Below are 24,691 nucleotides of genomic sequence, written 5' to 3' on the forward strand. Positions count from 1 at the left end.
GTCTGGTATCTGAGGGCTGAGTCTTGCTGTCACCACAGTAGCATCAAAATGCCAGCTGCTGCCAACAAGGCTGTCCCCAAAGCAAGAGCAGTAGGAATGAGCCTAAAAGAGAATATAGAGATCTGTCAGTGAGATAACAGGGAGATAAATAATGAAATATAGTAAGAAATATAGGGAGCAAGATGCATGATCCAGCAAATGAGCACTACCTAGAGTTGCTGTTTGTACAACAGCACAAGCACTATTCATAATTGTGTCTTACTGTAAGAATCTAGCAAAATGTTCTAGTTTTTCCCAGTTCACAGATTGTAACACTGTTTTTATTTTGACTTCATCTGGAATTATGCCTAAATATTGACCAAAAAATTGTCATTGTACATTGCAAAATTCATTTGTAAGTGGTATGCTCCTAAAAATTTGCTTTCTGCTTAAATACTCTTTTTTTTTGTTTATTTGATATATTAACATCACTTTTCTTTCAGCAGTCTTCTCTAAATTACAAAAATCCCATAAGAAAAAACAAAAACAGAGAAGTGATGTAGTGTAAGACATTTCTGATGACAAAGCCATATGAAAGAATTAATTTCAATTTTAATGCTGATATGTTGTTTATTTTCTTACAGATTCTTACAATTCAACATCCTTGCACAGCACCACCTCATCAGTCAACATGCCAGCAAGCACTGCGATCAGCCCCACTCTCAGCTCCACTCACACAATAGGTGACAAACTTGCACACAGTTACCACAGTTCTGATACATCAGGCACAGAAAATGGGTTTGAATGAGACAATTAATTTAGAATGTATCAAATCTAAGCATACAAATTAGGCATACAACTGCATTAAACTTAAGAATGTTTTTAGGAACCTTACAAACTGTTTATGAGTAATATTAAAGATACCAGATTTGTTACTTGTCAAGCAAGTGCAAAACAGAAATTATTTCCACACAGTGGCATATAGCAGGAGGGTAAATCTGTCAATTATTGTGTCAGTACTCCTCTTGTTATTCACAGAAATTTGTCCAAGCAGCAAAAAAGTGTGAATACATCCAAGATCTGTGTGCCTCTCTGTCTTCTGATGTCTTCCCTTTGGTTTCACACAGCAGTAATACTTTCTTGGCATCTAGTAGTTCAAGCACTTACAGTGATTTTAGTTGCCATTAGGCTGTAAGGAGTTAGGTCAGTAAAATATATGTATGTGCATGTGCAAAGTACATTCAGGAGCTGGACACTTTCTGTGTTTTTGAACTGTCCTTCAAGTAGCTGTCTGCTCTTCGACAAACTGAACTTCACTTTTACTTGTCAGTGTTCTGCCTCTTACAGTCTTGGTGACTCTCCAGTGGTCCCTCTTAGTTTGCCCTCTCCTTAGGGCCACCATCCATTTGGTGGCTCCCAGCCTGGAGACAGGCAAATCTAGGGCCTGCCATATATGAAGAAATTAGATATCAGTGTGTTTTAGTGACACCTTTACCCTGGGATATATTAAGTAACTGTTTTCAGTTACTGCTCAAGCAGTAACTCTTGCTCAAGCTTCTCTACAGAAAATACCAGCAAAAATTTCTTTTGGGTATCCTGGTATAAAAGTAGTCATTAAACAATCTGTACTGTTTAAATCTCTTTCCAAAAGTAAGAGTGGCAGTGCAAAAAGCAGGTTAATTTTGTTTCTTTGGTGACATTTTATACAGCTCAGTTACCCATTCCACAGCACACATATCCTGGAAAACTGCTGTAGTTTGTCATACTGCTATGAGAATGTGTGATTTTGGAATAGTCTTGTGTAACTTTGTACCCAGAAATACTACTAATAACCAGTTTAATTTCTAGTTCATTGATGTCACTGGAAAATTGTGAAAGACACATGATCCCTAAAATAACTAGTTAAAGAATGGGGTTATGTACAGCTGATGTTTCCTTCCCTATTTCAAATGTGAGATGAGTGCTAAATACATTTACTTGTATTGAATATATTGAAAAGAGAGTTTGGGGCAGTACTGGTCTCCCTTCTTCAGTGCTCTGTGGAAAAAATACCCAATCTGTTAAGACAGACCTTCATATTGTTTTCTTTTCTTATAGAAACTACCACAGCGATACCTGAAGCATCTTGTGGTAAGAACCAAACCCCTTATTCTCCTTCAGTCTTGAAATGTGACCAAATAGTAGACTCAAATACAGAAAATTGGTAAAGCTGATAAAGCAGTAAAAAAAAAAAAAAAAAACAAACCAACCAATCAATTAGCATTTAAACGGATCAATTAGTTATTTTATAAAATGTCTTCCAGTTCTGGAAGAAGTAAGATTAAAGTTATTTAACAATTCTGGTCTTTTCACCTCCATTTACAGTGGCTTTTCTTTTAGATATTATTGAAGACATAGAAGACTATGGTAACAACTCTAAAATGGCTGAAGTTTTACTGAAAAGTCTCACTGAAGACAGAGAATATATTATTTTGGGAGATGGCATAGACATAACTGTGAGTTCCAGCAGTGGTTCAGTAGAGCTTCCAAAATGCCAGATTTACACTGTTGAAGTTAAAAATGGCAAGTGTTCAGACAGTACTTCTTCTTCTTTTCTTGTTCCAAAAGGTAAGTGTACAAGGGTTTTAGTAGTTTCTTTTCTTCTTTTTTTTTAGAATTTATTTTTATATGCAGTAATTCAGCTTCCCCAGGTTTCTTTGTCTATTCTTGTTGCTTTTCAGAGAATCAGACAGAAAGTTTTCATATTTTGTCCAAGGTTTGCAAGCTATTTTGAAGTTGTATATTAGAACTTCTCAGTATTTTCTTAAAGAATAATGAAAACAAACCATAGTTTTTTTCATTCTAAAGGAAAAAGTGAACTTTAACTGCATTGGCCATATGCATTGTGGTAAACAATAGCAAGACCAGCCACCACTTCAGAGCTGGTATTTATGCTGAATGTCGACACTAAAACATAAATTTATTATTTGAATACCTGTGAGTCTTTATCTCATGAAGGCTTTTTCAATTTTTGCTTTCCATTTCTTATTAAATTCTTTGTATATTGTTCTATGCTGATTGTGTCTTCATATTGCAGAACAAGTCAAAAAACATGAACAAACTGTTATTTAAAGACTCAGTATAGCCAGTGTCATAACGATGTATAATATTCTTTCTTTCCAGTTGCCGATGAACCTCTTGAAGTCAAGGACACAAACGACACCTCTGCCAATTTATGTTGGAGTAGCTCACTTGCCTGTGCTAATGTGACTGTTACCTGCAATGGGACACTTTCAATGTATTCTAAAAGTGGGTTATTTATTTATCTTTAAAAGCACTCTTGATATTGTCTTTTGGTGAAAGACTGGCAGATTTAAATGAACTGTGCCAGTCTGAGGAGAGGGTAGCTCAGAATTCCTGGGATTGCCAGTTGGAGGGCTACCATCCCCACATGTGCGGATCTGGGAAGCTTCAAACCCAGAGGCCTCTTCTGCTGAGTTTACCAGTTTCACAAGTTGCACAAATTCTGGAGATTTTGAGGTCCTGTTTGATTTTATGGAGGGGAGCTGAGCAGTTTGGAAATGCTGCAGTCTGTGCTTGTGCTGTGAGCTGACCCTTGCAGGCTGCCTTGGCCACTGGCTGCGCAGGCTCCTGGATGGTGTGAGGCCAGGCGCTCTGCTCTCCCAGTCAGCCAACCTGAGGACATGCTGGCTCAGAGGCACCTCGTGTGACAGGGCAGATATGGATGCTGAATGGCCTCATGTGTCCCAGAAAAATGGGTGATGAATGTCTGGGGCTGGAGATTTCCTGCTTCAGGGAGCCAAAGAGCTAGGAAGCCATTCTAGGGTTCTGCCAGACTCCCCATGACATGTTCTGATTTCTGTAGGAAAGCTGTTTCCGTAGAAAGTCAAATTATGACTTTTACTGATGTAAAGTAAAGGTCTATGCAAACTAAGTTAGTATGTAAGAACCTAAAATCTAGTAATTGGATCAGGTTGTACATTTTTCTTTTTGGAATATCATGATAGCTCATTAAAAATTATATCAAATAAATATGGTAGAGAAAATCTTAGTTAAAATGGTGCCACATGCTTTTGGAGTAGTGAAAAATATTGATAAAGCTCTTCTTGTGTCTACAGGTAATAGAATATGTGGAGTGCTGGAAGGTTTATCACCAAACCGTCGGTACAACTGCATTGGATCCATACATTTTAATGAAAGCAACGTTGCCAACCAAAACTTCACCATACATACAGACTATGGTGGTAAGTGCAATGCTTACTTTTGGTTTACATTCCACATATTTCTGGGAACTCCTACTATGAAACCCATTATCTGTGTTTCCCGGCGTTAAAGATAGTTTGAGCAGCATTCTCTGCCATACTCAGCTTCTCCTTCAGCTCCTCTTTCCTGGTCTCTTGCCCTAGTGGTTGTTCTTTCATTGCAGTCACCCTCTCAGTCTTCCATTCTGAGCCTTTCTTTCCTTCCATCAGAGACCGTGATTATTTTTTGTCGTTGTTTTGGAGACTGAGAACATGGTCAACTATATGGAATTTTTAATGAAGACGCACACACAAAAGAAGTGCAGACCTGGTCTGAAACAAGTCTTAAATTCTTCATTTGAAGACATTGGACAATTTTAGTAAAATGTGATGTTGCTGTATTCACCTTGTCCTGAATTAATGAAATGTATGAAATTACTGTAATATGATATTTTTACATATACTCAGTTTATACTTATGTATACCTTCTTGAAATAGAGTACAAAAAATATTACATGGTGTTGGTATCTTGCTTTAGTGTCAGATGACATTCAATCTAATTAATCAAAATCGGTCAAAAGAGGAATACTTTTATTTTCATTTATTGATAGTTATTGTTATTTTTCTTTTACAACAGTTCCAGGAGAACCAGAAAACCTTCAAATAATAAATAAAAATACCACAAGTGTAACAGTTAATTGGGCAGAGCCTAGGAACACTTCGAACGGTCCCATACATGGCTACTTGGTGAAAGTCTTTGTGGAAGGCAAACGTAAGTCTATTCACTGATAAATAATTAATTGCATGTACATAATTACAGAGCACCAGGTATAATGTACTGTCAAGTCGTATTGGAGTCTCTTAACAGGGCAATTTATTTTTCAGACAAATGTTAAAATTTCCTTCCTTTAAGGCTGTTCCAGTTGAACTTTCAGTTGAGAGTATTCAGTTTACCATGTAAGGACTTGACCCTGTCACCCTTCAGCTGGCACAAATGCATGGCAATTAGGCATAAATATGTTTAGATGGGTATAGCCAGGGGATTGTCTTCTGCTAAATGGCCACTCCTTCCAGATATGCTGGTCTAGGCCATCTTACATTTCAATGAGTAAATTTGTATCCATCGTACTGGGATCATGTTCTCCAGGTGCAAGCTTTTCTTCAAAACAAGAACTGGAAAATAAGGTTTTTAATATCAGGAGCCTGATAATAATAAATATGTATCAGGTTTAAGCTAGTCCTGGCTTGATCCTTTAGGCTTTATTCAGCCTTTCTGTTCACATACTGCAGATTATGTAAACCTGGGCTGCCACAGGAACCGAAGGCTGTCATGCTCCTGTGTTCCTTGATGCAAATCATCTCTCCCATTCTCCATGCCCCAAATCTGACCACAGCCCAAAAGGGCGGCAGCCCCACAGGCCAGTTTCTGTGGTTGCTTTGGCTTGGCCAGTGTAGGAGACGGAGGCAGTAACGTGTGGCGGCAGGGAGGCCACATGGCAGCAGGCAGAAGGCAGCACGGGAAGGCCGTGGCTCCCCCGCTCCCCGAGGCACCGAAGCCCAGGGCAGTGTGGGCAGTGGCTCTGCTCATGTTGCTTCTCATGCAATTCTGTTCTTCTGCTGTTTGCCGCTCCTGGAAGCAGGACTACCACCACATCTCAGGCATCACACCAGGACAGACTTGCTCAGTGTGCAGCGACACCTTTGTACTTACCCCTTCCCAGGCTGAATGTACTCTTTATGTGTAAATACCCTATGTACTTATGTATTTCCTCTTCTTCCTGAGCCTTCACTTAGCATTTGTAAGCAAAGCAACCAGATTAAGGTAATTAAAATAGAAGTACACATGACAGTGGTTTCAGGTAGCTCTGATAAAATGTAAGAATTCCTGTGCTCCTAACATAGATTTAATTAATTTTATTAATTTCATTTTTCAGCATTTAATGACACAAAAATCAACACAACCCACTATACTTTCAACGGATTTGAACCTTATACCGATGCTTCTGTATCTGTGATTCCATATACAATCAACAAACACAATGACACACTTGAAGGTAGAAGTAAAAGCTGTGCATTTGTAACAAATGCAGGAGGTAAATCTGTTTGCTATTATGACCTAGGCTGATACAAACACAAAGAATTTGTTTTTTCCTAGAGTAGTACATTATATTTTAATACATAGTATTACTGTTAGCCAAGAAACTGATTAAAATGAAAATAATTGTACTGACATTCATATAGTTAGTGTCTCTTTTAAAATAAATTAATGCTGATCTATTTTTTAATTATGCACTATATTATGCAATATATTAATATTTTCCCCATATATATATATATAATTTTAAAAAGAATATTTAATTAATTTGAAATTCTTGTGAAATCTATAGGAAGCATTATATCCCAATATAAAGAAAACATTCTGAATTAAACAAAAAGAGAATTTAAAAAGTTTTTTTTTCTTTGTGGCATGAAAGCTACAAAGATGTGCAGCCTGTACCTTCTGTTGTGTAGCTACTTGTTTGCTTGAAGTAGACCCAGGCTACACCAACACTGTCCATCTGTAATGGATGTCAGTTAGTTTGGATGTACCTGTACGCAGTTTCCAACATTAGGTTAAAGATGAAAAAATGTTTGCCAACCCTTGTGCTGACAGAAAGATCTGTGCATCTTTTTGGGGCTATCCTTTCAAATGTACAGTTTGAAGTACACAGGGATCCAAATTGTCACCTGAAGCCCCACAAAAAAAATAAAAAAGCTGATAAGTTAATTTACTGATAAATATAAACAAGTTGATCTGAGAATTAACTGTAATACAAATTTAAATATGGCTTTAATTTTTAGGCAGCCCTAATATGAGCATGATCGTGGTTCTTTTCTCCATGAAAATATAGTTTGAGCATATTTTGAAGCCCCCACTTTCTGCATTCCACTTATTTTAATAACTCAGGTGAAGATTAAAGTCTTCAATATAAGTTTATGGATGTGCAAACAATCTCATTCCCCTTATTTTTTTGCAAGAATAATGAGTTGCATCATGAATTAATGGTATTAATTAGACCTTCTCCAGCTGTCACAACAGTTAATAACAAGATAAGCAGGAAGTGGAAGAGTTTTGTGGCTTCTTGAATTGAAGAATATATCAGTCGAACACAAGTCCTTGGAAGCAGGAAAACCCCTACATTTTATAAAAGATGTTTTCATCTTCAACAAACACATTGCCTCCAGAAATGTTCACTTTCTCCTTGTCACAGCTATGTGGAATAGGATTCTAACAGATCTGCCTTGTGGATAAAAATGATCAGCCATGATGTAACCTCACACTCAGCCAAGTCAAATATCCTGCCACTCCTCAGCTGGGATATTTGATCTGTTTATAGAGCCTTACAGGTCTTAGCTCTTCATATGAAATAAAAATCAGCTGCAGTTTTTAGGGTTTTATTTTTTCTCATTATGCTGTTTTGCAAGTTGACATAATTTTGTAGAAAATTTCCGTGGTGGTGTTCTACTGAAATGTGGCTACTGAGATATGGCTACTGAAATATGGCTACAGAAATGAGGCTGCCTTACAAAGGCTGCCTCATTTTACTTTCTGAAAGGTTTTATCAGCTCATAGTGAAAGGTCTCTTGGCTGTGCCCCTCAGTCTGAAACCTGCAACATTTGCTGTAACAGAAGAAACTAGAGTTTGAAACCACAGATTAGATTTAACAGATTCTGTATCATTAAAAAGTTTTTGTGGCTTTAGGCCAGACTTAAGTATAAGGACACTGTTCCAAATATTAGAATATACTAGTGACTTCTGGGAGAAAATTTAATTTAAAATAGTTTTGAAACGAATATTCACATGGAGAACTCTTTTTTTCTCCTGTCTTGTCTGTTGCCCCATGTTCATCAAATGAGAAAGTGATGTCAGATGTAAGAGAGATTTGCCATCATACTATTTTTGCAGTCTGACTGTCAGTAGAGCATTTCAGTTCCACTTCACATCTTTTTCAGCTTAGATAAGCTTATGATTAAGTCAAAGTTGATTATACTTATCTTGTTAAATTGGGATTGAAATTTTTAAGGAAGAAAATATATGAAGTTATTGAACGAAGACAGGAAACAGACATGAGCACATACAGCTCGAAATGTTGGGTTTGAAATGATGAAATAGAGCAAGTAACCCTTTTTCTTGTCTACAGTACCAGAAAAAGTGAATCATATTAAAACAACGTTGACAGCTGATAATGCTGTCCAGATTACATGCAAAAAACAAAGAGAGTTTGGACCACATGCAGAATTTAAATTGATTTGGGAGAATGATGGAAAAATTGAAAGTGAAAGCAAATGTGAATTTAAAAGAGAAAATCTCTTTTACCTGACAAACTATACATTTAAGGTAAGTCAGCTTATTGCATTAAAATATATAAAATATTGCTGTATTTTCATTATTTAAGCATATTATGCTTGATTTTAGGGAAAGAAGGCAAATATGGTGTCAGAGAAGTCAATTTATAATCTATAGGCCTTAGGTGTAAAAAAGTAATTATTATTTTGGAACTAAAATGCATATGTGCCTAACCTATCAAGCAATCAATCCACATAGGTTCTAACAGCAAGAAAAATGCAAGCAGAATAGACTGTTTGTACTTGGCTCAGGAGAAGTTTGGGGTTTCCATGAGATTAAAGTAGTTTCTTGAGTATGACTGATATTTTAGTTTTTAAAACATATTCCATTTAATGAATGAAGATGTTTGGTTCTTCAGGGAATAATTAGTGTAAAGCAGTTCAGATCCTTTTGTATGCCCTAACATCAGCCTCTTACAAGCCAGTCCTTCTGTCCATACAAAATACAGCATCCTCTGTTTACACACTTCACTTTCCTGAAGGCTTCCTGCAATTTTCTCGTCTGTCAGGCATTTCATCCTTTTGGGGTTGCCTGCAAAACCAGTAGTCTTATGTGATTCCCTTAATATGGCCAGTAGGAATATTTCTTATATCCGGATAGCTCCTCTCAGTAAAGTTTAGGCAAGAAAGTAACCAGTAAGAGTGATGGAGCTTTACTACTTTTAGGAAGAAGTTTTGCTTGTTCCCCACAGTCTTTTCCTTCTTCTCTGATTTTACCTGCACAAATGTAGTTTCAGGGAACTTGAGTAATCTCAGTTTCATTTCAATATTTTGTCAGGATTTTCCCAACAGATTCTGCTCAGAGAGCTTTATATTTGAAAAGCAAAGATGAGGTCCTGTAGGAGCAAAAGATCCTTGCATTGGCCCAGTAGCACAGGACCTCTGTTCCATTTAAGGTTTTTGTCCACCACTTTAAGTGAGCAGTTTTCCTTACAGAAGGAATTTGCTTCTGCACCTCTAAATCCTGGCTTCTGATTTGCACATATTTTGTTTAATTCTTGCCCAAAAACTGGAGAAAGCCTTATGGGCTTAGCTGGTAATGAATGGTCAAGTTATAGAAAACTCGCAAGGAAAAATAATCCCAGTGTGAAATATTTGACTGCAACCTGTCTTTTAGATCTGACAGGAATTTCTATTAAGAAAATTTAAAAGATAAAATAAATATTAAATATACAACAAAACATAAACACAGTTGAACAAAGTTAGTGTTTTAATACCATTTAAAGTACCCAAAAGTTAATGATGCAAGAAAACACCCTATTTAATTAAACTTCTATGAATTACCTACCCATGCATAAGTTTGTATGAAAACCATCAAATTCAGTGGACTATTTGTATATTTACTGTTGCAGCAAATGGGGTTTTTATCTATTGCGCAGTTATTTTTCAGATTTGAGAGGCTTAATAAAAGACAAAATTGATTTTACTTTGAGATGCATCTGATTTTTATTTTGTAAAGTGTGTTTCCTATTTTTCTACATTCTTTTCCTATCATCTCTATATTTTTGAATCCAGATCTTGCTGTAACTTGGGTAGAAACCTGAGCTGCACTATAAATGTCAATTCAGAGACTGACAGCAGACACTGGTGTCAATGGTGTTGTCAATAGATGGATGAATTTGAAAAATCCATTGTGCTTTGTTTTTTAAGAATTATATGCAGAAACTTTTACTTGTCATATCTGAACATCTCTATTATTGTCACCCACTGCATGCAGATCTTCATCTTTAATGGAGTATACAATGGGACAGCAGTAGTGGGGAGTATAAAAACCAGATGTAAGTAAATATGTACAACATCTTTACCTTTCGATTTTAGCATAATATAAATAATGTAAATTGGGAATTCAGTTGAATTGCTCCTAGTTAAAAATCCAAACTTCCTGTTGTATAGTTAATATTTGATCTGCATTTGAAAAATATCCCCATTCAATATTAATGTAGCAGATCATGTTGACAAGTCATTAATCATAACTCAGAATTATTACACAGCTGTGGTTTCTTCAGGAAACATTCAAATGCAACTAGAAATTAATTTCTCTAACTGACATGATTCACTTCTGGATTATTTTCCTGTGTTCGGATCCTGCATTTCAGGAGCTGAACATCTGTGACTTGGCAGAGGTTCCCAATTCCCAGATCAGGAACAACTGAGAGCTGCACTGTACAGGTCACACAGAGCAGGAGACAAGCACAGTAATGCTGAACCAGTGAGTTGTAGCGTTTTGACAGATGGACATGGAGAATTTAAGGGAAAGTTTTCTTAATGAAAACATAAAATTCCCTCCTCTACTTTGGCAGAGCAAACTCAAGCCTGTTTAGTTTTTTTCTCAAAAATTACCCCAAACCAAAAATTGATGAACACTGGTTCTAGGGAGTATACAGGTTTATATTTTTTAAAATAATTTTAAAATAATAAATGTATTCTTTTTCTGTTGGTAGATAATTCTAGAGCCTTGATTATATTCTTGGCATTCATGATCATTGTGACTGTAATTGCTTTACTACTGGTTCTGTACAAAATCTATGATCTTCACAAAAAAAAGCTTAGGTAAGCTTCATGTTTGTCTCCCTCTCTTACATAAATGGAAGGGGCATGGGGGTAGCTTCTGGTTTTTCCACAAAATTTCACAGTGGGTAGCGACAAGATGTTACAAATTTGATGTTTCATTAATGGGGATGACTGGGAAAATATATCCTTTTACCTTTAAATCATTTTAAAAGAAACACAATTTTGGTGTTTGTCAAACAAAACAAATATAATGAAATAGATTTAAAATCTCTCTGCTCTACCCCTTGTTTGAGGCACAGAACAAAATTACTTGTCCCTAGTTTTGTGAAAAAAAAATTCAGAAATATCTGGAAAACATTTCCTTCATGATTTAAATCAAAAGTAATGAAAATAATACACACTTTCTTGGAACTCTTTTAAATGCTTGTTCACCCTAAACGTCATCTCAGGGCGGTGTTGCTTATTACAGCGACCTCTTGATGGCTCAGCAGTTCTGTAGGACAGAGGATGGCAATAGAAGGATGGCCATTGCATTCCCTGATGCCTGTGGCTACTTAGCATTTAAACTTACTATATTTTAGGTATGTGTCAGTTTTCTGTCACTAGCAAGAGAAGAGGAGATGGTGTGGGCAGTCACTTCAGTGAAGAAATTAAGTACACATTTGTTGTAGGTGAGATAGGCAAAATCATGCAGGCACTAAAGGTTTTTGATGTGGCCACCTTGTTTCTCTGCCTCAGGGCAGAAGGACAAAGAATCACAACCACCTGCATAATCCTGGGTGTAGCACTCTTGTTGACAGACAGCACTCTTGTTTCACTGACTTTATTTAACTTGTTATCATATATATCTTACTAGTCAAAGCATTTACAGGTGCTTTTGCTTCTTACAGCAATTCTTCTGAAGGCGTGAACCTTGTTGCAGGTGAGTATCTTTATATATTCAGAAATTTATATTTATTTCCATTTAGCAAATGGAAATAAAATTAGTCTCAGGTCTTGCTACCACCTTTGGGTTATTTGCATTCTAGGTTGCATACACAGATTACAGATATCAGCATGGTAACATGTTATATGGAGGACAAAAATACTCCAGTAAATACATAGAATATACTTGAGTGAACTGAAAGTTCATCAGTGTTTGAAAAGTTCTTATTTATTAGTCAATTAAAAACCCAGTTACAGTTATCCCAGACAATGTTTGTGGTATGTTTAACACTGAGAATAAGTCCAGAATAAAATCCAGTTTAAAACATCATTTCCCTTTTCTGTGCACCTTTGTCCATAAAAAGAGACTGAACATTAGCCAGCTATTTTTTACTGAAAAATTTTGAAGGCTTTCAAATCCCAAAGACTGAAAATTTTGTGCACTTTTTTGCACAAGATTTCAAAGCCTGTGAAGAAAGACAGGATCACTCAATACCAGAAAGCTTCATGAAAAAAAAAAATAGAACACTAAAATTCACAGAAACGAACTACATTAAATGGGAGGTAGGACTGTGTTGAAATTCAAATCCATTTGCTTAGATACAACTTTTCAATGTAAATGAAAAAATAATATATGTCTAGTAAGAGATGTTAAAACTTGTTCAATTGTTATTTTTTCATTTGAGATGATATTGCAGATTATTGCGACTCAGAACATAAACCGGAGAAAATGGGGGGAGTTAGGGGATACATGTTGTTATATTTTAATCACTGACAATAAGTGACCAGAACTGAAGCAGAAGGCAAGGCTGTGTAACTTCTGTGGGTGTTGAGGCAGTTGCTGTGCCCTGAAAGTGACAGTCACCACTTTGTGCAGCAGTGTTGATGTGCTGTCCCTGCGTGTGGCCTCCTCAAGAGGTGTCTCCAGTCAGGCAGCAGAGCTGGAAAAGTTCTCTTATTCCCACAGCCTGTTTGCTCACAGCTGGCTCAGGCAACACCAGTTTTATAAAAATAAATGCACCAAGTTAAAAGAAAGAGTTTAGTTCTTTTGTTAATTTATCTGGCAGTTTTAGAATCACATTTACTGAAGTGTGATGGACATTTTCAATATCAGTAACAATAAACATTTGACTTATTTGCACAGTTAAAGATGATGACAAGCAACTTCTCAACATAGAGCCAATACCCTCAGAGCTATTGCTGGACACATACAAGAGGAAGATTGCAGATGAAGGAAGGCTCTTCTTGGAAGAATTTCAGGTTTGCCCTTCACTCAAAATATACCACAGGTTTTTATCCAGGTGGTTGGAAGAATTCCATCCAGGAGCATGTTTGAAATACATGTACTAGTTAGAAATAAATAAATAAATAATCTAGAAAATTGAGTGGATTCCCATCTAAGGTCAAATAGTCCTCAGTTAATTTTGCTACCAATCTGTCCCCATTGTAAGATGAAAATATTTTTTTTTCCTGAAGGTGTTCTTCAGCAATAGTATAAAGTATGCAGACTAAATACCTCTCATCCTAAAGTACCTTTTAATACATTCTTTTAAACTTTGTCTTACTGCATGGCCACAGGGATATAAATAATATGTAATTGTGGAGATACATGCTAACTGGATTAAGGAGAAGAATTTTTTAACTTTTGATGTAAGAAATATATGAAGTAATATCTTATGCAGTATGTTACCTTCCAAATTCAGTAATTCTGAATCATTTCCATATTCATTTGGCTATTTGAAATCTAGGCTTAACTAATAAAATAAATTTGGTATTTTACAGAGTATTCCTAGAGTCTTCAGTAAATTTTCTATAAAGGAGGCCAAAAAGAGCCATAATCAGAACAAAAACCGTTACATTGATATTCTTCCATGTGAGTATTTGTAATAGTTTTGACATGTTTTATATATGTTTGATTTGTCACTGCCTTGAGATAATATAATTATTTTGGTTTAAATGATTTAAACAGATGACCATAACCGTGTTGAGCTCTCCGAGATGCCAGGAGATCCAGGATCAGACTATATCAATGCAAGTTATATTGATGTGAGTGACTTTTACTTAAAAAAAGTCTTAGACACTATGGAAGAAATCCTGTAGTCTGTGTATTTAAAGCATCAGCACCTTGGAGGATTTCCATTGGGGTTGCTTTCACCTTTGTAATGTATTGGTATTATTGAATTGTTGAATATTGAATTTATTTTTAAAGTTGCAAATCTTTTAGATTGTTCGTGCTTTCTTTCTAAAAGTGAATAACAATGTACTTTTCACAGGGCTTCAAAGAACCAAGAAAATATATTGCTGCACAAGGTAATTTATAATCTTAAATGAATATGCTTTCTTTATTTACCCATTTTTTAGAGTAGTAAAATCCTATTAGTAAACTTAAAGGAAAAATGAAAATCTGACATTTTGTCATTTAATATGACAAAGTTGTCAATGAGTTTTTGCTTAGGGAATTTAGTGACAATAAATCGTACTTCAAAGGCAGATTTCTCATGTTGTATAATTTTACACCAAAAGTTTTCGGATTTCATAGCTATGCACTAAAGATACAGATGAGAGTTTTTAAATGTTGTAGCCTAATGACAGCAGCCATAATGAAATCAAGTGTATGGCTATTACTTGCATGATCTCTAGTTAGCTTTTCAGATTGCCTGGCTAAGCATGCAGGTGTTTTTCCAAGTGGCTGCACTCTGAAAAAGTCCCTTAAATTATCTCCTTCTAGGCCCCAAGGATGAAACCACAGATGATTTCTGGAGAATGATCTGGGAACAGAAGGCAACCATTATTGTCATGGTGACTCGCTGTGAGGAAGGCAAGAGGGTGAGAAATATCCAAGAAATAGCCATCCTTCCCTCCTTCTATCTTTCCATCCTTCTTTTTTCTGAAAACCAAGTGGATTGCTGTGCTGTGCTGAATTTCACACTCTTCTTCAGTACTTTTTTTTTCATTCTTCTGTGTTCTCTCATTGTGGCAGAACCTGTGTTGGAAAGCATGCTAAAACAGTGTTGCCTTATGAATTACCAGTCTTACCAGAAAATATCACTTTAGTCACAGCAATACATAGCAGTGGGTGAGCTTCAAATTACAGCTAATTAATCCAGAATAGGTAGAACTATAGATCTGTCAGAAAAGGTATGGTTTCTATATTTCTCCTGTCTATTTTGATAACCTGGCAGTGTCCTCAGTAGACCCTAGAAAGAATATTTTACCTCTGTTGCCTTTTTTTAAGTGGAAGGTTGGGTGCTTCTGGCCTGCTTTTGTTCCTTATTCCAGGTACAGCAGGAAGAAAGGGAGCTGCTGTTTTTGGTGCAGTTAAAGATGTTGACAGCCTGCAGATTTACAGCACACCCAAGCTGATGTTAATAGGCAGGCAGGAGCAGCAGCCCTCATTGAAGACTGAAAAACAAGGCATGGAAGTAGCTACAAACATCTCTCCAGCTGTCAGGCAACAGTAGCAGTCACTCTTCATTTTTTCAACTAGTGTACAGGATTTTTTTTTTCCCACTATGCATGTGAAGTTAAATTCCATAGCCATAAATTTCAGGTCAGAGACCTGAGTTGTTGGATATTTGGCATGGAAAAGTTGGAAAAGCTATACTGAATTGCCATCTACTTTAAATTAGGCTTTTTTTCTAGCTCTCAGTTCTCTGCCACTTCACTGCTGGGCTGCTTACTTAACTTCAGCTCTTCACAGAACAAATGTGCCCAGTACTGGCCGTCAATGGAGAATGGGACTGCAACGTATGGGGACATCATTGTGAAGATCTATGAAAGTAAAACATGTCCAGACTATGTCATTCAGAAACTGCACATCACAAATGTAAGTTGAGTCAAAAGTGTGAGACTGACTGGAACTGGAGTGTCTGTTTGGAGTCTGTATTTTAAGAGAAGAGTCAGGTCTCAGTGGAAGATGCTCTGCTGTCTTTCCTAAGCATCATGTAGCTTAACAGAAAACTTAGATGTATGTGTCACTTTTTGCAAGACACATGAGTTAGATATATATTTCCCAACTTCAAAATGTATTTTTCCTCCATCCTCTGGAACCCACATTTAGGATTATACTGTTAATATGCTGCTAAGTGGTAAAACATTAATACATACACTGCAATGTCTTTATATATTTTGTTTGTTCTCTAACACAAAAAATTTGCTGCTTTGTGTGTATCTCAGCATAACCCTCTGCAACTAAAATCAGTGTGACTCATTGGTAACCATTATCTACCCTTCTGGTAATTGTACAGTGGGACAATCACAAATTCTGGTAATCTCAAGTGTGTTTATAAATATAAGTGTTTTAAAATCACCATTTAGCAATGTGCAAAGTCATTAAGGCTGGTTAATTGCTCTCTTTCACACATCTGAAGTCACATTAGTTGCCCTATGTGTAATTGAGAACAAAATTTGCCATCAAAGGCTATATGCTCAGCTCAGGCTCTTTGCAAAAATATTTCAATGATAATAAATGGAGCCTAAATTATAGCTAAAAGTGTTCAGACTCAAAAAGTAAATCTGCTGGCAGATCTTCAGCAAAGCAACAGAATCCGCCCATCTTGATTTGTGATTACAGCTGGAAATTCCTATTCTGCTGTCTCATATTGCATTAACATTTACTCAGGAGGTGGTCTGATTAAAAGAAAGCTGTGGTCAGTGAGTAGATCAGGATGTTAAAAATTACCTATTTATAAAGACATTGCTCTGTCCTTTAAGGAATCTGACATTAGAAATGAGTGATTGCAGCAGGTTGAGGGCTGATATTTTTAGAACTATCTGCTCTTTGTTCAGCTGACATCATATCAATAAAGATAAAATGGATATTGGTTGGGGAATTGAAGAGTGGTCTGTGGCAAGAAAATGGAGACTTCTGCAGTTCTGGTAGAATAGTGATGTATAATTACTGAAACAATGACAAACAACTATATGAATAGCTCTGGCACAACTGGATAACTCAACTATGAGTTAGAATTTTGAGGTTAATTAGTGGGAAAATGCCTACAGCCATATAAATCTTGGCCAGTAAAAGAATGTCATTGAGGGGTTTTTCTCATTTGGTTTTATAATCATGGTTATCAAAATTTATGTCCTCTCTTTTAGTCTAACAGGAACATACCAAAGTCCACTCAAGACTCAGGTGCTTTGGGCTTTAATCTAGTCACTTAGACTTATATATACATCTGTATACACATACTAATTTATGTATAGGTTGATATATATTAAAAAACACACTTCTCTTTTTCTAGGGAAGAGAAAGGACAGCTGGAAGAGATGTCACTCATATCCAGTTCACAAGCTGGCCAGACCATGGAGTCCCTGAGGATCCACATCTCCTTCTCAAACTCCGACGCAGAGTTAACACCCTCAGCAACTTTTTCAGTGGTCCGATTGTGGTTCATTGCAGGTAAATACATATTATTCTTAAAAAATCTGGTAATGTTAAATGACTGAAACGAAGCTATTCAGAAAAGGGATCTGGCAAAAGTCTTTGTTTGATCCCAGATTTTGTGACTTAAACACTTTAAAATGAGGCAGCAAAAGATACACAAGACCTCTTTTCTGAAGGATATGAAAGACATTCAGGTTGATAAGACCTGAGGATACACAGACTTTTGAAAAACAGCCAGAACAATGCTGGGCTGCTCTGGCTATAAACACCGTATTTGGCCACGTTGGCCTTGCTTTCACTAAAAGATACTGAAAATGCAAACTCATCATTGTTTGTGTTGCCAATTAATGCCACTGCCTGTCGATAACCAAGTCCCTTTGTGCCGGCAGTGCCGGCGTTGGGCGCACTGGGACGTACATAGGAATCGATGCCATGCTGGAGGGGCTGGACGCAGAAGGCAGAGTGGATGTTTACGGCTACATTGTGAAACTGCGTCGGCAGCGATGCCTCATGGTCCAAGTAGAGGTATCTCCCTGAAACTCCTGTCACAACTCTCCTGTTCTAGTGCTTCAGCAGTATTTCTTACAAGTGCATTGCTCAGTTCAGCTGAAGCTGTTAATAGAAAATACAGCTCTGAAAAGTATTAAAAGGGAAAAAACTTCCAACTTAATTTTTCGATTTTAGAAACTTCAACTTTTTAAGTTCAGACTTTAGAAGAGGAAGCCAAGAACAGCTTTTTGGCATACAACTCATAAAAGCAAAACTGAGCTTGCAGAGTCAAACTGGATTTTTAAAATTCTAAAATACATCTGCCCAAGTGCAATTTTCATGTGAGTTGAGTACAACAAAAGTTATGGACTGATGCATTGCATGTTTTTAACTTATTTCAGCATTTTAAAGTTTTAACACTTGAATTTGATATCTTTTTAATGTTAATGCTTAATATTAATAACACTAATGATATTATTCAAAGGAGTAATCACTTTTAATAATGATTTTAAAAAGTTGTTTTTTTTTTTACTCTTTAATAACTTCATGTTTAAACTCTTCAAATGTGAAACACCAGTCACAGTACATCCTTATTCATCAAGCACTGGTGGAATACAATCAGTATGGAGAAACGGAGATCAGTCTCTCAGAACTGCATTCTTCCCTTAACAATCTGAAAAGAAAAGACCACCCGAGTGAGCCTTCTCTGCTGGAGGCAGAGTTCCAGGTAAATAAGCTTTGCATTCCAGTTGCCCTTCCTTCCCACTTGTGTTAAAAATTGCCTTGCACATTAGTCATGAGCTAGAGAGATACCACAGGTGCTATATCATTTAGGTGCTATTTTATTTCTCTGGCACAGAAAGTTTCTTTACATTCATGGAAAAAAGCTGTATGCTAATGAAGTTTTATTTCTGCTTTGGTGTTAATATTTTTAAGAGAGATGGAGCTCACAGAATGATTACTTGTGCCATTGTACATGGTGTAGCAGGCATGTTTAAATGGTAGTTCAGATGTTACCAAAGTTTAAAGAACTAAAGTAAGGAGAGAGGCATTGCAAGATGAAGATTGGGTGTGAGAGTCCTGAGGAGACACCGATCTCAAGAATCATTTAAATCAAGCATAATATCAAATATCCTCTTTCTTCAGCGATTGCCTTCCTATAAGGGGTGGCGGACACAGAACACTGGGAACCGGGATGAAAATAAAAGCAAAAATAGGAATGCCAACATAATTCCTTGTAAGTATTTTCCATTGCCTTATTTTATCCTACCTTGCCTTATTTTATCTCTTTTCTTCTATTAGAAAAATTTTTTAAAAATGAGCAAATCACCTTGCAGAGTAGTATTTGATTAGTTTTCTGAACACGGTAAAATTCTAAACTTCTTAAAGTGATTAAAAAAGAAGAGATGAGTTTTTACCAATGTGAATTCTTGGGAGTGTTTATTTCAAACATGGTGGCCTTGGTTCTGCAGTCTATTGTGAAAGGACTGGCCTTTTCTATTCCCTTGCCTCCACAAATGCCATACCCAGGGGGCCGTGTGCTGTGACGGTGACACTTTGTCTCACACAGATGACTTTAACCGAGTGCCCATCAGGCACGAAGAGGATTGCAGTAAGGAGGGTGAGCATGATTCAGATGAGTCCTCGGATGAAGACAGCGACTCTGAGGAATCCAGCAAATACATCAATGCTTCCTTCATAACTGTATGTATTTAGAGGAGCCACTATAGGCATTTCACAAGCTTTCAGCTAAAACTCTTGTCCTCTTGTTGGCATCACAATAGAAAAGAATTTAGTTGAATAAGGGAGATGGAACTGATGGCTGATTGGCAAATCCATCTATGTTTAAAACCATTAGCCTTCAGCTGGCCTCATGATAACAAATATTTCCATTAGTGGGCATCTCTCTACAGGTGGAACCACATTAATATTGCCCCTGTTAGTGAAATGTGACTATAGTTATTCACATGGATCAAACCCTACCAGTGAAAATTTGAGCCAACAATTTTTTGATATCATTATATATCCGAAGAAGAACAGTTATTGGTCATAAATGAAGTAACTGATTTTAATGGAATTACTAGCTAAGTTCCAATTATCTGAATCCTTTGAAATGCTGCACAGTTAGGATACCTATTCAGGGTAAATGTATCTTTATTTTTAGGAAGCTTAGTGTGAACTGACTGGTGCACCAACATTGTGTGGTACAAACACAATTTCTTAGTGGTAAAATTAAATGGCTGCATAAAACTGAATGTTTTACCCCTTAAAAATATGCTTTTCAAAAAATGGCAGGGTGAGATCTCAGTCACTGCAGCATCAATATAGCTTGTTGTCAGGCTGAAGTGATATTCTTCTTAGGAGGACTGAGCTTAGTGTCATTTGTGTAGTGGAATTCCTGTAAGACCGATGCCTACTATGATAGGCATGTTTTCCCTATAAACGAACAGGTTCATTAATTTATTTCACAGGGTATCCCTTAAATGATGAGCTCTATTGTTTGACAAAGACATTTCAAATGAATTGAAGAAAAAAAATTATTTCTTTTATAGGGTTACTGGGGTCCAAAAGCCATGATTGCAACACAGGGACCTCTGCAGGAAACTATCTCTGACTTCTGGCAAATGGTGTTCCAAAGAAAAGTCAAAGTTGTTGTTATGCTGACAGAGCTGAAGGAGGGAGATCAGGTGGGGGCATTGTCTGCACACTGACACACTGAATATGCTCTACATGCAAACAAAACACTGCACTGCAATCTCTCATTCCCTTGCTCAAATGTTTTCCATAGGATGAGGAATTTGCATTTCGAATATATTTTGCCCTATCATTTACCTACTTAATTTGCTTTCCAATGAATTTTTGAGGGAAAAGTGTATGATGCTATATTTTAAAATTCAATGGAACTCCTCCTACTTTAAAGTCAGTACAGTCTCTAAGTGCACATGGAAGGCAAAGCAAAAGGAGATTTGAATGGTAATCACTGTGTGTATTTTTATCCATTTTAGGAACTCTGTGCACAGTACTGGGGAGAAGGAAAGCAAATGTATGATGGCATAGAAGTTCAAATGGCAGATGTCAGCTCTGGTCCTAGCTATACCATACGTGCATTTCATGTTACACATCTGAAGGTAAAAGTTTCTATGCAAATTCTAAAACATGGTTTTCAAGGAGTTTTTAAATTTAAAAACAAATTTATAAACTTAGCCTCAAGAAAGAGAAGAAACAGTTCCCACTGCATTTACCTCCTGCTCTAAGAAATGGAAATACTTTCTCTTCTAGACCAACAGTCAATAATGAAAAATGCTATAAATTATATCAGGTTTTCTATTTAGTGAGTTGCTGAGATTGTGGTAGAGGAGTCTCAGGAGATCAGCTGTCTTTTGTACTTTCAACAAAGCTTGGATGTCTACCTACCTCATATTCATGAGGTAGAACTATCACCCTGCAGTTCCTCAGGAATATAATTCTTCCTTTGTTTATCAGCCACAATAGAGTTACTGTGTGAATCTGTATTTTATCCTGAACAATAACCACATCTCCACTGCTGTTTTCCAGACAAAAGAAACTCAGAAGGTGTATCAGTATCAGTACCGTCAGTGGAGTGGCTGTGATGTGCCAGCAACCCCCAAAGATTTAGTCAGCATGATTCTCAACATTAAACAAAAACTTCCAGCCAGAGCAGTCACTGAGGACAACAGGAGAACCCGCAGTGTCCCACTGCTTGTCCACTGCTGGTGGGTCTGAATTCAGCACACACATTCCCCTAGCTCTAAGTTCTGGGTATAGTAGCAACCGTAATTTTGGGATGCCTACCTTTTCTCACAAGCCTTTCTGTGTGTCTGGAGACTTAACTCTCCCAAGAAGATTCCTTGAATTGCTCAATCTTGGCCTTTTGGATTGTAGTGATGAAAAGAAAGCACACTTCTCTTGGGCAAGTGTGGGCACAGAGCAGGTGCTATGAGCAGCTCCTCTTGGCTTGTGCGCCTATTTTGTGGGGAAATGCTAGGTCAGAGTGCACTTGCAGGATGCACCAGTGGATATCCAGTAGAGTTTTTAGGATCATCTCTCACTCCAGGATAAAAGTGCACTTTTCTAGGACTATTTCCAGGAATAGCCTTGCATACAATCTAAACCAGAAAATAATCCTGCTAACAATAGTTGACTCTGTAAGGCTCAAATTTTGAGTTTCCCTCTTCCCCTTAAGTAGTACTTCAGGTCCAGGTAGTCTCTAGATAAACTATGTCCTGTGTGAATCCTACACATATACTTAATTGTGACAATTTCAGTCCAGTAAAAAATGCTTTGGAAATATAATTCAGTGTAAAGTTTTAAAAATATATCTAACACTTAGTCAGAAGAGTTCTGATTTTACTTTGTAAATTTACACGTATACTTTGCATCATCTTCTAGTGATGGATCACAGCAGACTGGTGTATTTTGTGCTTTAATGACCCTTTTGGAAAGTGCAGAAATAGAAGAAGTAATAGATGTTTTCCAAGTAGTAAAATCACTTCGTCGCACCAGGCTGGGAATGGTCTCCACCTTTGTAAGTAAATCTTATGAATTAACAGAAAAAAAAAAAAAAAAGAGATTACTTACCATGATCACTAATATCCCCATAACCTTGGGCATAATTTCTCTATAGGGAGCACTGATTCTAATCAGAACATTTACACTCACCACCATTTGGGCAGTGGCACTTGCTGATAGGAATGAAGGAGTCTGAGATATCCAGAGCTGCAATTCTGTGCTGCCTTTGGCAAAGGGTGTGTAGTATCAAATTACAAATTGCATAAATTGCTGTTCCTGCAGTTGGTTCATGAGGTACATGCAGTGTCCCTTCTGCAACTGGGAGATGGACTCCATTTGCAGGCTGGCAGCCACTGACTATTTTGTTTAGTCACTCCAGAGGAACTGTGATATACACTGTGCAGTTACCACAAACCAGACCTGGGTGTCATTGATATGGGCAGGTTATTACATGGCCTTCCAGACTCAGTACAATACATGTTGGTTACAACTTAGGTACTCTAAAAAACGTGTTTTTAGTACTTTATGAACCAAAAGGGCACTGAGTGACAACTTGGAATAGCTGATGTAGACAGTTTCAGAGATGTTATGTACACATGAAGTCAGAATAAACCATAGGAGCAACACTCTCTGTGCCAAAAGCTGTGGAAGTGCTTCATATGCAGTCTTGCTTCTCCAACTATATGCTACATTTCTAAAATGTAAGAGAAAAAAGAAAGAATGGATTAATTCTTGGACTCTGAGCCTTCCATTAACACCAACTTCTTCTCTTTATTTTTAAGGAACAATACCAATTTCTGTATGACACCATTGCCAGTACCTACCCTGCACAGAATGGACAGATAAAGAAGAACAGCCAGCAGGAAGATAAAGTTGAATTTTGCAGTGAAGTAGGAAAATCAGATCAGGAAATTGATTTGACCACAAGTGATCTTGCCCCACCACAGTCAGAGGAAACTGAGGAACCTGAAATACGTGATGGTTTGAAGGCTGCAGATAGCACTAAGGGAACAGAAGACTTTACAAATGGCCCCACGACTGCAGTTCTAACTTAGAGCTAGACTAAAAGAAATTATTTTTTCACATGCAAAAAATCTTAAGCAAATAGGGAGGTATAAGATCTCTTCCTCTTCCCACTTTTTTTTTTTTAAATTTTAGTTATTTTGGGTTTTGAAAGGTACAAATTTAAAGGAATACTTGAAACTTGTAGAGAGTGACAAAGAACTGTGGAATTTTAATTTTTGTGTAGATTTGCATTTAATACTTTTTCAGAAACCTTCACTATTTTTATATTTTTACTTTTAAGAACATGTACAGTGTAATACTATGCTCAGGAGTGTGAAGCAAAAATTTTTATTTCTCTAACAAGGAAAAAAGCAACTCAGAACAAGATTAAGGTCTGTCCTCAAAACTACTAGCAAGTAAGTGAACCTATAGGTAAGCATATATTCTAGTATTTCAGGACTAATGAGAGCATTAATAATACTCTTGGGACTTGTGGGAGTTTGCCAAACAGTTTTAAGAGCTTATAATTTACATCATGTGGCAATTCCAAGGAATTCAGACTTACATAGGATGTGTAAATCCTCCCATATCAATGCAGAATAGAAATTTTTGCATTTTTCTAACTGTCCTCAAGGTGTCCTTATTGCTCCACATATATTAATCTGATACTCCAACAGAGTTTGGAGATCAGCATTTGATCATTGCAGCAGTTCTGGTGGAAAACACATCCTTTTTACTCTTAGAGCTTAAAATACTGAGTGCTTGCATATCTATTTCTTATGCTTAACTTTTATTTAAAGGACTACTTCCATGAATGCCTCCAACCTCTTTTCAGAATTGGAAAATACTTCGATAATTTTACTTGTAGATTTAATTGGTACAGGATATTTTTTTTTTCATAATGATGTTTTGTATGTTACAGTTTTGATATTTTTACTATTTTTTGCTGGATTTTGGCCTACTGTTTTCAGAACAAATAAAAAAGGTAATTAATAGTTGACAAGATGAAAATTATTTTTTCTCTAGTACTATGCAAACTGATCACTTACTTCTAAATGTATAAAATCTTATGCTGTCCCATACATGGATAGAATTTACAAATGTCAATAGGAAAACACATAATTTAATTCTTCTAAAATTGTGTGCACAGGTAAGTGTTATGACTCTCTTAGAACAGAGAGTTCATTTTATTTTGCTTGAAGCTGTCAAAGGACCAGTCATGCAACAGATTCATTGGTC

The 24,691-nt window shown here is 36.7% G+C and overlaps 1 protein-coding gene across 1 annotated transcript in view; it reads left to right on the forward strand.

Moving 5' to 3' along the window:
* PTPRC (protein tyrosine phosphatase receptor type C) overlaps positions 1 to 24,455 on the forward strand; it is a 59,015-nt gene extending 34,560 nt beyond the window's left edge. The window contains exons 5-31 of the mRNA XM_068199614.1: positions 624 to 722; positions 2,077 to 2,109; positions 2,359 to 2,586; positions 3,142 to 3,267; positions 4,098 to 4,223; positions 4,858 to 4,992; positions 6,155 to 6,313; positions 8,403 to 8,599; positions 10,325 to 10,385; positions 11,049 to 11,157; positions 12,009 to 12,040; positions 13,187 to 13,302; positions 13,825 to 13,915; positions 14,012 to 14,088; positions 14,316 to 14,352; positions 14,771 to 14,868; positions 15,743 to 15,868; positions 17,286 to 17,443; positions 17,818 to 17,953; positions 18,495 to 18,644; positions 19,064 to 19,154; positions 19,488 to 19,621; positions 20,470 to 20,604; positions 20,923 to 21,045; positions 21,473 to 21,651; positions 22,328 to 22,463; positions 23,230 to 24,455. Coding sequence (XP_068055715.1) covers positions 624 to 722; positions 2,077 to 2,109; positions 2,359 to 2,586; positions 3,142 to 3,267; positions 4,098 to 4,223; positions 4,858 to 4,992; positions 6,155 to 6,313; positions 8,403 to 8,599; positions 10,325 to 10,385; positions 11,049 to 11,157; positions 12,009 to 12,040; positions 13,187 to 13,302; positions 13,825 to 13,915; positions 14,012 to 14,088; positions 14,316 to 14,352; positions 14,771 to 14,868; positions 15,743 to 15,868; positions 17,286 to 17,443; positions 17,818 to 17,953; positions 18,495 to 18,644; positions 19,064 to 19,154; positions 19,488 to 19,621; positions 20,470 to 20,604; positions 20,923 to 21,045; positions 21,473 to 21,651; positions 22,328 to 22,463; positions 23,230 to 23,502 — 3,365 coding nt within the window. The 3' untranslated portion in view covers positions 23,503 to 24,455. The remainder of the gene's footprint in view (positions 1 to 623; positions 723 to 2,076; positions 2,110 to 2,358; positions 2,587 to 3,141; positions 3,268 to 4,097; positions 4,224 to 4,857; positions 4,993 to 6,154; positions 6,314 to 8,402; positions 8,600 to 10,324; positions 10,386 to 11,048; positions 11,158 to 12,008; positions 12,041 to 13,186; positions 13,303 to 13,824; positions 13,916 to 14,011; positions 14,089 to 14,315; positions 14,353 to 14,770; positions 14,869 to 15,742; positions 15,869 to 17,285; positions 17,444 to 17,817; positions 17,954 to 18,494; positions 18,645 to 19,063; positions 19,155 to 19,487; positions 19,622 to 20,469; positions 20,605 to 20,922; positions 21,046 to 21,472; positions 21,652 to 22,327; positions 22,464 to 23,229) is intronic.
* The last annotated feature ends 236 nt before the right edge of the window (positions 24,456 to 24,691 follow it).

The sequence above is a fragment of the Anomalospiza imberbis genome, chromosome 9 (genome assembly GCF_031753505.1).
Source record: "Anomalospiza imberbis isolate Cuckoo-Finch-1a 21T00152 chromosome 9, ASM3175350v1, whole genome shotgun sequence".
Classification (NCBI taxonomy): Eukaryota; Metazoa; Chordata; class Aves; order Passeriformes; family Viduidae; genus Anomalospiza; species Anomalospiza imberbis.